Source organism: Gymnogyps californianus, chromosome 7 (assembly GCF_018139145.2).
Source record: "Gymnogyps californianus isolate 813 chromosome 7, ASM1813914v2, whole genome shotgun sequence".
Classification (NCBI taxonomy): domain Eukaryota; kingdom Metazoa; phylum Chordata; class Aves; order Accipitriformes; family Cathartidae; genus Gymnogyps; species Gymnogyps californianus.
Genome location: NC_059477.1, coordinates 8,732,205 through 8,745,342, shown reverse-complemented (window position 1 = coordinate 8,745,342; position 13,138 = coordinate 8,732,205). Strand labels below are relative to the sequence as shown.

Genomic DNA, 13,138 nt, shown 5'->3' with positions numbered 1-13,138 from the left:
GACTTTCTGACTCCTGTAACATGTAATTTTTTACTGCCTGTGGAGATTATCCGTTCATTAGCCACAGCCAGGAGCAACGTAAGGATTAATCTTTGAAATTGTTATACAGTCTCAAAGCAAGGTGAGACATATTAATGGCATGGTCCCTACACATAAATATGGGAATCTTATTTCCCTGAAACACAAAGTGTCCGACTGTGCTGAATGGAGAAAGATCAGGAAGTTGTGTGGGAATTCCTTATAGATTTTTTCCAGGGACAAAGCATCTATTGTCAGGGAAGCCATAGAGAGGATAGGAAGTAAAGCTTCACAAACCCTGTGCATTGAAAGATTCAATGAAAGAAAGAAAATCCATAGAGGAGTAGCTGTCCTGCAGCAGTAACTATGCCAGAGCAGTGGCTCCCATATCTAGTAGCTGCATGGCCATAGGAAGCCAAATGCAGTGAGTCACCATACAGCATCTCTGTAACGGACATAACATCACCGCAAGCAGCACAGCCCCAAACAGCCTTCTCGCCAGGAGGAATCCAATGGATCCCCTGGGCTGGAGATGGGAAGCATGCTGAGGGCCAGGGGCTGCAGCATTCTTCTGCACCCATCCACGCTCCCCTCAGCAGCCTGACCTGAAGGTACAGAAGCAAAATAACACTTCTTGCATCACTCCTGGAGAAGGAATCACATCTGTACCCAGTTCTCCTTCTATACAGGGTATATTATCATGGTTGTGTCGCAGGAGGGGTAGGCTGGTAAAGCATTGCAGCAGGTAAAATGATGACAGTAAAATTTTTGTTCCATTTTGGGTTGAAGGTTATTTATCATCTGCCAAAAAACAAAATCAGAACGTCTCAAAACTGTAGACATACAGGTGGTAGATACTGAACTCTAAACCACATTAAAGTTGTGCAATCTACAATTTACCAAGCTACCACAAGGAGAATGAGCTAACAGTTGTCATGTTGAATCAGAAAAGATTTTATTATACCCTTTTCAAGTTTGAGTTTTATTTTTTTGGGTGTTGCCAGTAATAAATTGAATTTTGCTCCATCACACGGAATTTCCGCAATGATGTGGGAATCTAATCCAGTTACTTCAAGACCAAAAAACCCCATTTTGTTAACAACGTATCTTTGCCATTGCCAACAGTTTTCCTTTTCTTGGCTGAGATCTTTTGCCTAGTTTCTTAAACAAGCATGACTAAAGGACAGTGTAAGCTGGAGTATTAATGGACATGACCATTGCACTAATTTCCACTTCTGTGGGTTTTGACGAATTATTACTTCAAACCAACAAATTAAAACTTGCAACTGTTACAGCAGCCGTGGCTCGTGCTCTTCTCCAGACTGCTAACCTACCACAAAAACATCAAGAGCAATATAGTTTTCATGGTGCCCGCTAGCCTGGGAAAGCACGCTTTGTTATTGTTTCCCCCTACTGGTAGGCTGAACCTTTCAACTTTGAAGAGATTGCTTTTAATCCAAAATGCTAAATGACAGTCTGCATCATTTCCGTCACTGACCTACAGCATACTTTCCCAATTATGAAGCCAGGTATGTCCCATTTTCTGCACATTTCTGATTAAAACAAGGTTTGAACAACATTAGCACATAGCTGGGACAATGACTAATAGATCCATGTCAGACTGGTTTATCAGCCAGTCTGTGAAACAAAAAAGTGATAGTAATTCACTCCTTCCTTTCTCTTGAATAGCATTAATTAAAGCTAACACCCAGCTGTTGTGTAAGGCTGGCATCAGCCAAGATTTTGCAAGTGACACCTGGCTGCCTATTTCAAACCTCAAAACTTTGGCAGAAGCTGGAAGAGGAAATAGGATCTGCTTGTAATCTGCAGCACTAAGAAGGGAGCAAATGTGATGACTCTGACTGAGGCATCAACAGTAATATTCGTGCCAGGGACAACACCCTTCTACCTCTGCCTCTTCCCCCTGTAATAAAGCAGTGGATGTTTCCAACTCCACCTCCTCTTTTAAAAAAATCAGTCTATGTAGGTTTGGTCTCAATCAAAAACAAATCTGGAAAATAATGAAAGGGATTTATAATGGTCTCATTTTCCTAAGGCTAATGTCTTCCAGGGATGTGTGATCTAAAATGTGTTTATGAAATTTGTCGTATTTCCAAGAACATATATATAATGTTTAGAGGGGGTGGATTCCCCAGGCTTTCATTTAGCATGATTTTTCCAGACCAGAAAGGAATGTTTCAATTTTCCTAAGCATAACCTTGCCTGCTGTGTGCTTGGTAAAAAACAGTTAGGAAAAATGGAAGAAGAGCAGTAGACCCCTGATCTTTCATACCTTCACATAGTCCAGGTTACTTGTGATGGTGTAATTATCTGTTGGCACACAGACATGCATCATCTGGTTTTACGTTCAAAACTCTGGAGGGAGACTTTTCTGTGTTACCAAAACCTTTGAGGGAAGATAGTTCTGACTGTCATTAGCATTACCCTTAAATGAGCTAATTTACCAACAAAGAATGTATATGTGCAATGTTGCATATATGCAAGTGCTGAAAATGTCAGTCTGGCAGTCTCACAAATATACTGCATCTATGCAGTACCCATCTACTTCATTACCTATCTAATCCTTTCCAATTAATAAAAGAAGAAAGTAAAATGGCTAAACCAAGCTGTTTACAAGTTTTCCTAAAATATCATCTTTCTTTTCTGGGGGATCAGAAGTGGGTGCTCAGCATAAAAAGTTCTTTGTATGGTGCCTCCTGAAACCTCCATGTAATGGTTCTATTTCATTTTAAAACTGTAATTTGCAACTGAAAGTAATATGAAAGGTCAGTAAGTCTTCTCAGAGATATTTTAGGATTCAGTCATTACCTCAGAAATGAGCTTCCTGACCAAACATCCAAGACAATACTTACATTACAAGGAAAACACTAAATTACATTAGAGCAAAAAATTATTTGGAATAACAATGAAGGGTTTCTGGCTCTGCTCTCACACTGCTTTTAGAGCAGTAGAGTTTTCCTGATGACCTCAGTGAAGTTCCTCAAGGACTACCGGGTGTACATATGAGAAGTGTCACACTCCACGTGACTGAGATGTCCTTTAACCATCTCAGATGCAGCTGAGAGAGGCCCAAATCCATCTGACCTCCCTTTTGGCACCAATGTGAGCGGGGCTGTGCACGTGCTTCCTTTGTAGTCGGTGGAAACTGCCAAATACCTCCACAGTCTGTCTAGCTAAAATTTATGCTGTCTTCTGGAAGCAGCTGTCTTGATTGACTCTACAAACTCAAGATAAATGGGATGAATGTAGGCTGTAAGGCTAGCAAATGCTTGCACAAATCGTGCTGGCTGGGTAGAGGATGGATTTCTTTCCTAAAGAAGCATTCTAAGTTCTTACACTTTTTGTTAGTTTAATATGCAGAATGTAAAGGTGCCTTCAAATGGTGGAACTGAATACACATTTCTGGAATCTGAATCATCTGTCATGTCTGAAGCACCAGCTTCATGTCATGTCAGCCACCAGGAGGCATTTTATCTTGAACATGGTCAGGGCTTGCAAATGCCTTACACCAACTCGACACACATTAGAAAACCTGAATTGTGTCAAGGTGATTTCATTTGCAGGCTAAAAGCATCCTAGTGGGTTACCAGGACATACAGCCTTTGTTCATGGAAGTCACAGAAATTTCCTTGTTCCACAATAACCAGATCCTGAGCTTTTGAAGAGGTTCAACCTGAGGCTGTACTCAAATCTCCATTCCTAGCAAGACAAAGAAACACATAGCCCAGAGGTACATCTGACTATCCTAAACTTAGTGTATACTGAGCAGTTTCCTTAATATCTTGCCAAGTCTTGTCTCCTGGCAGGCCTTCCCAAGGAAAATTTTATATTGACTTACATTTGATACTAACCATATAAACATTTTTCTTGACAAGAGAGAGCATTTTAGCATGTCTGGAAATTCTCTTTTGAATTGTGGAAAATTTGGTTTTCCAGTCCATCGCTGCCGTGCACATGAATTAGTGATGCTAATAATCAACTCCTTCAATTATTATTTTCTGTGAGAAAAGCATATTCAAATGTGAGGAAAGGAACATTCCAAAGAGAGGACAGAATTTGATATTTTAAGGGATAACTAGTGTTTTATCAGTCTCTCTGTGTAACCTCATCCCTGTAAGTAGTATGGAAGTTAGCCTAGTAAGGAAATGTTACTACACCACGAAACAGGAATGTGGCAGAGAAATGAGAATACTTCCTCACACTTTGTCTGCATATTGTTCTTCTACCCAAAATTTACTGTTTCTTGAGTCAAATATGTGTTGCACCTCAGAAATGTCCAGGGATATGACCAGAGTGAGGGAAAGAGACCTGGCACTCAGGGGGGATTTGTTTATTGGGAGAAATAAAACTGATGTTCCTTCTTTTTATATTGGATGGTCCCTTAGTCCTTATCCCTCTGAAGATATATATAAAAATATACATAATGTATATTAAATACATGCAATATGTATATTATTTGCTGGTGTAGGCAGAGAAAACTCACAGCATACATTTGCTCAAATTTTATAATATTTTCTTCACTGAGGATTACTGAAGAGAGTTTGTATACTGGAAAAGCAGAAACAGAAAAGCATCAGTTCACGGTATATTATGTTTATTCTCTACAGAACATCATTGTGGCTTTTTTTAAGGTACTTTACAAGGCTTAGCCTGTGTCTGTGCTTGGTGAGGGAGGCTGGTATTTGGGCATGCTGCTGTTGCAGATGATGTTACCTGATTTGCTCATGCACAGAGCCCCCTGAGCTCCATCTGCTCCACTGCCAACAGCCTGCTGGTGGACTCACAGTCACCCCCTGGGCAGAGGTGCCTTTCCAGGTATGCTGAGGCAGATAGATTTGCCATGAAATGGCTAAAGTAATAATTTTCATGATTTGTATCATACAGAGTAGGGTAGGGTGTGGTTTTAAAGGCATTTGGCTTTCCTTTATGCATTACAGTTTATTTGGCTGCTGCTTATCAAGTTATTTGTAAAGTTATTCGTTGCCTCAATGCAGGAATAAATACATTGCAGATCTTTTATATTTACAAGAAAGAAAAATGTTTTATCTTAAGGAAGGTCTTGTTTACAATGTCTGGCAAGCAGGAACAGAGCACATCCAAAAAAGGTCAGCTGTACTTGTGGAATGTCATCTGTTTAACTTAAATACTCATACCACACTTATCTTCACTCTAAGTTGAATTATTGTATACAAAGTATTTTTTTTTCCCCTCCAAATTCCATGTTTATTTGGTTTTTGGTGTTCTCGCTCTCTGTAAGCATGCACACACATACTCGCACAGACTCCCAGATACCATCAGCTGCTAATCAGTCTCATGAGGGACCGAAACAGCCTGCAGATGCACAATTCAAACTATTTCAGCTGAGGGAATTAATTTACCCTCCTGCTTTATGTCAAAGTAAAAATCTTGTAAGCTGACATACTTTCATATATTGCTCTTAAAAACTGTTTCATCAAAACTGGTTAGAATTTTAAGGCTGTTTTCTGCACGCAAATTGTTTAAACAAACCCCCGCGATGCCAGTGGAAAACACACAAGTACAAAGGAGAACTCCAAATAAAAAAAGCTGGAAGCAAAGACTTATTGCTTGTGACAAATAACTTCCAGGCAGCACAGAGCTAACAGTTAAAATGTTATTCCAAGAGTTAAAAGAAATAGTTTAAAAACTCTCTGGTGTCTGTTACAGGAAAACAAGTAAGAACAAGAACATGAACAAATGCAGCTAAGGCAGACAGCACTGTACAGTCCTTTTAACCACAGAAGAAAGCAAAGCGAAGAGAAACCTTTGGGATGGTAATGCAAACTCCTGCAGCTTTTAGCTTCAGCATTAAACATCTGACTCTGCTGAATTAGTGAAGGAAAAGTGTTCTGGTGAGATTTGTGAATACACATTTCTTACAAGCTATTAAAATCATTGGTGAAAATAAAAATAAAATAAAAACATTAAATCATAAGAAGCTTGAATTACTCACCGTCCTGTTGTGCCAAAATAACTGAGGGTTGAAACACGGCAAGAATGAGCAAAGTTACTTTTTGCACAAAGCTCATCATGTCTAAATACTAGACATGAGACTCTCTGTGCAAAAATAAAAATGGGGGGGGAAGAAAAATCTATTCAAAATAGCAACATCGGTTGTTCCCTGCCCTTCCAGCACCGGGCCATGTACAGAACTCAGCCACAAGCATTCCCCAGCTTTGGCCTTAAATAGGAAAAAAATTGGCTTACTTTACTTTTCCACCCCCTTTACTGAAACATGAGAAGAAGACCCATCCCCTAACAGTAAATGAATGATTAATATTTCTCTTGGCTTTACAGAAGGATAAAGTCAACTAAACAAGATACACAGCACATCTGGAACTTTTGTGTGCATACAAAATGCACACTGAGACTGTATATGAACAGTTAGTGTGTGCTGTATGTGAGATACATGCATGTGAAAAAAAGAAGTCCTGTGGTAAAGCATTTTTTCATGTTAATTAGGAGTCAATGGGTACAGCCCAAAGAGGATTTTTAATTCTTAGTGCTCGCTAACAAAGATAAAAGGTAAGTACCTGATGTGGCCGCACAAACTGAAAGAATCCCAGAAGTGGAGGAGCAAACCTGGGTATTTCTGCTGATAAGCAATCAGAGTTAATGAAAGGGAGGCCTGAAAATTGCAACACTTCTGTTCCAGTGCTTTTCTCACCATCTCTGCCTCACAACATGATTTTGTGTGACCTGGGGAGAAAGCAAACATAAAAAAAATTATGAAGAAAACAAGATCCCAAATCAGAAGCACCATTCTCCCAAAGTAAAACTTTTCAAATAATTCAGTTCGATACTGTCATTACAACATTTGAAAGGAATGCAGAACAAGTATCACCTTTTTCTTTACTGTTTGCTCCTCAAACAAGAAGGTATAGCGGACCAAAAAAAAAAAAAAACCAAAACCAAAACTTGAGACTACTAATCCCTTTTAAGCCTAGTTCTTTCTTCATTCCATGCAAAACTTCACTGAGAATAGGATCAGAACACACAAACTTATTTTCCAAATAAGATGGCTTAAGCAGGTTTTACTATAATGTAGCTTTGCTGGGAATGCAGCTTTAAGTACAAGTTTGGGAGACTCCAGAGTGAATGCAGAAAGCTGTCACAGCGTGCATCTCTGCTAAAACAATGGCCAAACTAATTGCTACTCTCAGTCAATTAATTTGATCCAGGTCATGAACTGCAGGAGTGCTCATTCATTTGTTCTTAAGTGTTGCTGACATTACAGTGACCCAGGGAATCATCTCTCCTATCAATAATTCATTAATGTCATGAACTGTCATCCCAAAAAAGGGACCCATATCTCTACATGCAAAACAAAATAAGAGCAATCTGATAGGTATTGGGTCTCATTTCAAAACCTATTTATCTGAAATACATTTGCACTTAAACTGGAAAGTCCTCTTCTGCTGGGGTCACCTGAGGTGGAAGACGTTGAAGCAAGTATGAAGAGATCCTAAATAATTTGATGCCACTTTCTACATACCCTGAGGGTCTCTTCTGTGTATTATACACTCATAAGGTATGAATGGCTTGATACATTTCAAAGGAATTACCCACCACTTTTTTGAATGAATTAAATACCTCCCAATTTTCCACATTGTCTGTGTTGGGATGGAGGAGTTATTTCATGCTCCTTTGGGTTTTCATATCCAGTATCACATACTTACAGGTTAGGTTATTTGGTTTATAAACTTCAAGTAGCTAACAATCAACAAACAGATAACCACCTCCTGTTGAGCTATCCTAGAATGTAAGACAAAATGCTTCAAATTTTTATGCATGGGCCTATAAGGTTTTCTTCTCTTCTGGAGTTATGCTCAGGACATAAATTAGAACTACAATATCTAATAATACTTGGATTGATTTGTTTGGCTCTCTTCAATAGAAATGTACAAACAGACCAAACACTGGATCCAAACCATTCTCAACTATGGAATGAGAATTAAACTAAATTAACTGTTTATCAAAATCCTATGCAGATCAGTTTTTTATTGCCACTCTTTTCTGTATTAATGCCTACAGGTTCGTCACAGTAATTGTTTTATTTACATGAAACTTAATGAATGTTACATGGTAAGTGTTCACATTTAAATAGCCAAGGAAAAAATAAGAGAAATCTGATCAGAGTCTTTGACTTAAAGCTACTTTCATATTGAATTCTACAGATTTTTCAGCCCATTTGACCACAATAAACATTTCTCTATATTTCTTAAGTTTATCCTTTCAATAAAGGATAGGATAAAGTCACCCTTGGTGACTCCCTTATTTTCACTAACGCTTCCCTTCAGTTTTTACAGAACAGCATTTGATTGTTCAAGTAAAATTTAAATTCTAAGAACAGTTCTGGATTGTTCACCTTGGATATTAAACTAGTCTCTAACTAGATTATGAACCCAGATTTATCCACAACACCTACTATTTCCCATAGGCATTGGAGTATCAATCTGTGTGCTTGAATTTGCACAGAAATGAATCCTGATGTTTCTGCATAGAAGCATAACCACTATCACTTAATGATTACATCCCATAAAAAACAAAATAACCTATGGACATTATCTTCCTTGGGTTCTGCAGTATATTCGCTGTGGTTCAGCAAATAACGAATGGCAATGTTCAGCTGCACTGGAATTTCTCATTAGTGCTACCTTCATGTAACAGTGGTTGTAGAATTGATTTTATAATTCTAGTATAAAACCATGAGGCAATTGCCATTTACCCTCATGAGTCAATTCCTTTTGACTGGGCATTCACCATTTTGTTTTGTTTTAATTACCTGGCCTGAACAGACTGTGGCACAACAACTTTCCTTGAACATCCATGGACACTTTATGATCAAAGCCTTCCTTTTCACATCCTCTGCACAGAAACAGGCCCCCTAGAAACCCAGCCATCTTGATTGTTGAGTCTTGCAGGCAGTTTAGGAGTATTTAGTAAGTAGCTCTTGGTTAACACTCACCTTCTCAGGGATGTAATGTCTTGGCATCTGGACTAAACTGGAAAAATGTACTCATATCAGAATCGGAGCATTTTTGCATGGGGGGACCTGGAATAATTACTTGTAAAAGTTATTGAACCTATTTGCACTTTACTGTGGATACCATGAAAGATGTGTAGACCAAAACTATTGACCAACCTCTACGTCAGATGACTGGAGTATTCATGCTGCTCCTGCAGTCTGGGATTCCTTGTGTATGTTTGAGTCTTGTGGTTAGTGACATTCTGCCTCAGAATGACAAATGAGAGATATGCTCTTACATATTTATTAGGTGACCTCAGGTCACCTCCCCAAAAGGTCAGTCCTTAAGCAAATGATCTAAGTGTTACTTTGAAAGTTCCCAAAGTTCTGACCTGTAGAACAGGCTGGCAGCTCTCCCTTGTTTCCAAGGGAGCTTAATCCGAACTGAGAATCTTCAGGTTTTGTTGTTGTAATTACCCCTATGTCAGGAACAACATATTTAATTTTTGTTCTGTGTGGATTTTAATGATAGTAAAGAATCTTGGAATTTAAAAAGGAGTGTATAGTTTCACAGAAATAAAACACTGCAAACAGTGACCAAAAGCACAGTGGGGAATCAAAATAAAAAAAAAAAAAAAAAAAAAAGGCTGCATTTAGGTAAGTGTAAAGAAACTTTTTTTTTTTTTTGCCCAAATTGTACTTGGTGAATCAACACACGCTGCTAAGATGCATCTATGACATTGTTTTCTCTTAAAGCCCACTTTTTAAAAACATTTGACCTACAAGAAAAGCTGAATCTAGAGCCACTAAACAAAAAAACCCAAACCCATCCACTTCTTTAGCCATTCCTGATTATGAGCTAGAAGTAATGCAAATTATGACTGATGTCTTAACGGTGGCCAAGTCAATGAAATTGTTTCATTCTTCTCCCATCTTTCCATTTTCACTGAAATTATTTCCTAAGATAATGGGAAATCAGCTTTTGAGATGCAGCCTCTTGTTCACATGAGCTCTGTTTTCAGCTTCGCACAGCTTCAATGGTTTTCACAAATGAAAATTCTCTTTTTTGCAAAAGTCCTGCACAGATTAAATAAAATCCTTCATCTGAGTCACGCTGGGAACTAACTGTGTTACAGCACAGCTGTGAAGGCTCTTAAGGCAGAGCCAACATTATGACTGCATACGGGTGAAGCAGACAGCACCCACAGCATTTTCTCTTCACAGCAGGAGGGACACAAGCCAAACTAGTTTAATGACCTTTGGGTGTACCAAATGCTGGGGAATTCAAAATCTATGGCCAGGGCGTGGTTTTTCTGTACCGAACACGAACCTACTCTTGTTGCCAATGATGGAATCTGTTAATTTAGAACACTGGCCCAATGCCTTTGTGAGGATGCTCCTCCTTTTCACCGAGGTGTCAAAATTATTTTGCAAAGAATCCTTTCTTCTTGTCTCCAATTCAGATTTCTGCTGTAGAACTGAAAAAAGCAGACCTTCACTTTTTAAAGAAATACCAGTCCTACCCACCTAAGGAAGTACTTAATGAAACGGCTACAAGACTTTGTGGCAGGAGAGTGTCTTGTAAAGGCTTTTGTGCTCTACAACCTGTGGTTTTTGGATCTCAAAATAACATCAAGTGGCAGAAAATATTTATAAATTTAAGAATAAACTTGGTTGTGAATTGGTGTCTATGTTTAGTTTTACACAATCACAAACAACCATGTTTTGCTATATCTCTAAGTAACAAAAACCTGTTAAATCCATCAGAAGAGCAGTCTGAGAACAAATTATCTTTACAAGTAGGTTATCCTTTTTACCACAGGGTTTGTGTAGAAAGTGGGGGTGCATCATGCAAATCAGTCGGGACCAGTTACTGTCTCTGTTGTCTCTGCTCAAATCACCGTTGCTCCAGACAGTACATGTAGTTCCCAGAAGGGCTCAAGTGTACTGTACTTCAGGTATTGGTTCATATAGGACCTCAGCATAGAAAGGTTCCAGGTTTTAGGCTTCAGCACTAGCAATCCAGCACATTTCATGAATGCTTTTTTTTTTTGTCTTTTTTAAAATAAAAAAAGAACAATAACTGCATGATACAGCCAAGATTTTTTTAAAAATTGTTGTTTCACATTTTTCTGATTGCTGATTTATTGTTTTTCTAATGAAGGAATAAATATTCTTGTTTGAGTTTACTAAAGAATAACAAAAGGCCATCCGTACTCATATGACTCATCCTTTAGAAAAAACAGAAAACAGAAGAACACAGGATTAAATGTTTTAACTCTTGATCTGTTCAGTATTAACATGATTGGAAGCAAAAGAAATTACCAAGGCAAAACAATTGAATTTTTGAAAAAAAAAAAACCCTATTCTAAATGAAGGCCACCGGAGATGTGCAAGTAGGTCAGAGAACATGGCAATATAAGAGTCTTCCACTAAAAATGAAATCCCAGTCTGAAAAAAAAAATGAAATAGCAGTCTTCAGGAGTAGCGTCAGACCAGTTTTCACTGGCCAACGGTATAAGGCAGGTATGACGTTCTCTTCTGGACTGTCAGTGCTGCGTGTGTCCCAAAGAGCACACTGATTTCCTAGAACGGAGAAACAGCGTCCAGCTGCTTTTCTGGAAGGAGGGGAAGTGTACCACGCTGGGGCCAGCCCTGCTGCTGCTCCTCAGGCCGGTGGGTGGGCGGCCTGGGAGGCTGACTGCAAGGATTCTCTTGACATTGATTTTATGGGATTTCTTCTGATCCGTGACCTCTTGTCACATTCTTTTCTCTGTTGTTAACTCCAGTATATTGTCATAGAGCCCATCATACATCTGCTATTGGAAAGTGGCGGCACTTATGAATTAATCTGTCCAATGTCATGCATAGAACAACAACTCGGGACCTTAGTTTAGATTTATGGGTTGATCTATTCTGCCTTCAAAGGTAGCTTTAAAAGTACCTTTCCTTTCAAGATGAATCCTAACCTAAGAACATTAAATCGCCACCTGGTATTTGAGACCCTCAATGTCTGTACTCGTAGCATCAGGTATAATGGCAGACAAAGAAGATATTAAAAAAAAAAATTATAAATAGGTATGAAGTTATACTACTGATCTGAACTCATTTTATTGCTAAGCTCTATATGGGCTTGCAGGTCTTGTTTTAATATTACAGAACAGAAAACCCTAGTTCAAACTTATCAACTGTATGTCAGTAAGAATTGTTTGGGCTATGATAGGCAAGTCTGGGCAAGTTTTGTTAGATACTCTGAGTAAAAAGATACCACAAAGCCACCCCAAAGTAGTAACAACAAAGTTGTGGTGGACTCTGGTGACCAAGTTAAATAGTTAGGAAGAATCATCTGGAAAACAGAATGAAAATACCACACATTCATTCTTTTTCATCCCTGCAAACTCTGTGGCACAAAGAGTGGTAATAATATAATTATTTTTATATTTTTACTTGAAACACTTATGCTAATGAATTGGATTTAAACTATTCTGTGAATCAAAAAATTGTTGTCTCATTTGAGATCCATTTACTCTTTGTTTCCTAAAGACAAGAGTTGCTTTTTATCTCCTTTCCTAACATTGTGTCTCATGGAAAAGTGGAAATAAATATAATAGTAAAAAAACATTTTTTTAACTGGAACAATATAACACCACTTTTTTTTCAATAAACAGCTTTGAGGTGTGAAATCTTCATACTCCTTAATATAAGAATGTATTCTTCTCAGTAGATCATTTTCTACACACATGGAAAATTTAGAAAAGTGTCTACTCCAATTAATTAAATCCATATTTGAAGGTATTAACCATCCTTTTTTCAAATGGCAGAACAGTGAATAGGCTGGTATGAACATACTGAAAAACAAGACTACAAGGCTAGAATTGTGATTACAGAAGAGTACCATAGTCATGATTTTGAGAGCAAAGAATTAAGAGTATGCCTTTAAATGAAGATGCATGTAACCCTACCTTCCCAGCCCCAGCTGAACTCCCTGTCCTCAAAGGGATATTCCACCAAACTCTTGCTAGAGATCAGTCAAGCTCCAGGACCCACACTCTTGAAGAAATCTTACATGCAGAAAATTAAAAGCAGCAGCAGTGGAAAGAATCTCTCAGTGAA

At 38.4% G+C, this 13,138-nt stretch overlaps 1 protein-coding gene across 3 annotated transcripts in view; it reads right to left on the bottom strand.

The window, feature by feature from the left end:
* COL3A1 (collagen type III alpha 1 chain) overlaps positions 1 to 6,197 on the bottom strand; it is a 53,529-nt gene extending 47,332 nt beyond the window's left edge. For all 3 annotated transcript variants that reach the window (XM_050900394.1, XM_050900393.1, XM_050900395.1), the window contains exon 1: positions 6,011 to 6,197. In XM_050900394.1, coding sequence (XP_050756351.1) covers positions 6,011 to 6,089 — 79 coding nt within the window. In that variant the 5' untranslated portion in view covers positions 6,090 to 6,197. The remainder of the gene's footprint in view (positions 1 to 6,010) is intronic.
* Positions 6,198 to 13,138: the final 6,941 nt, after the last annotated feature.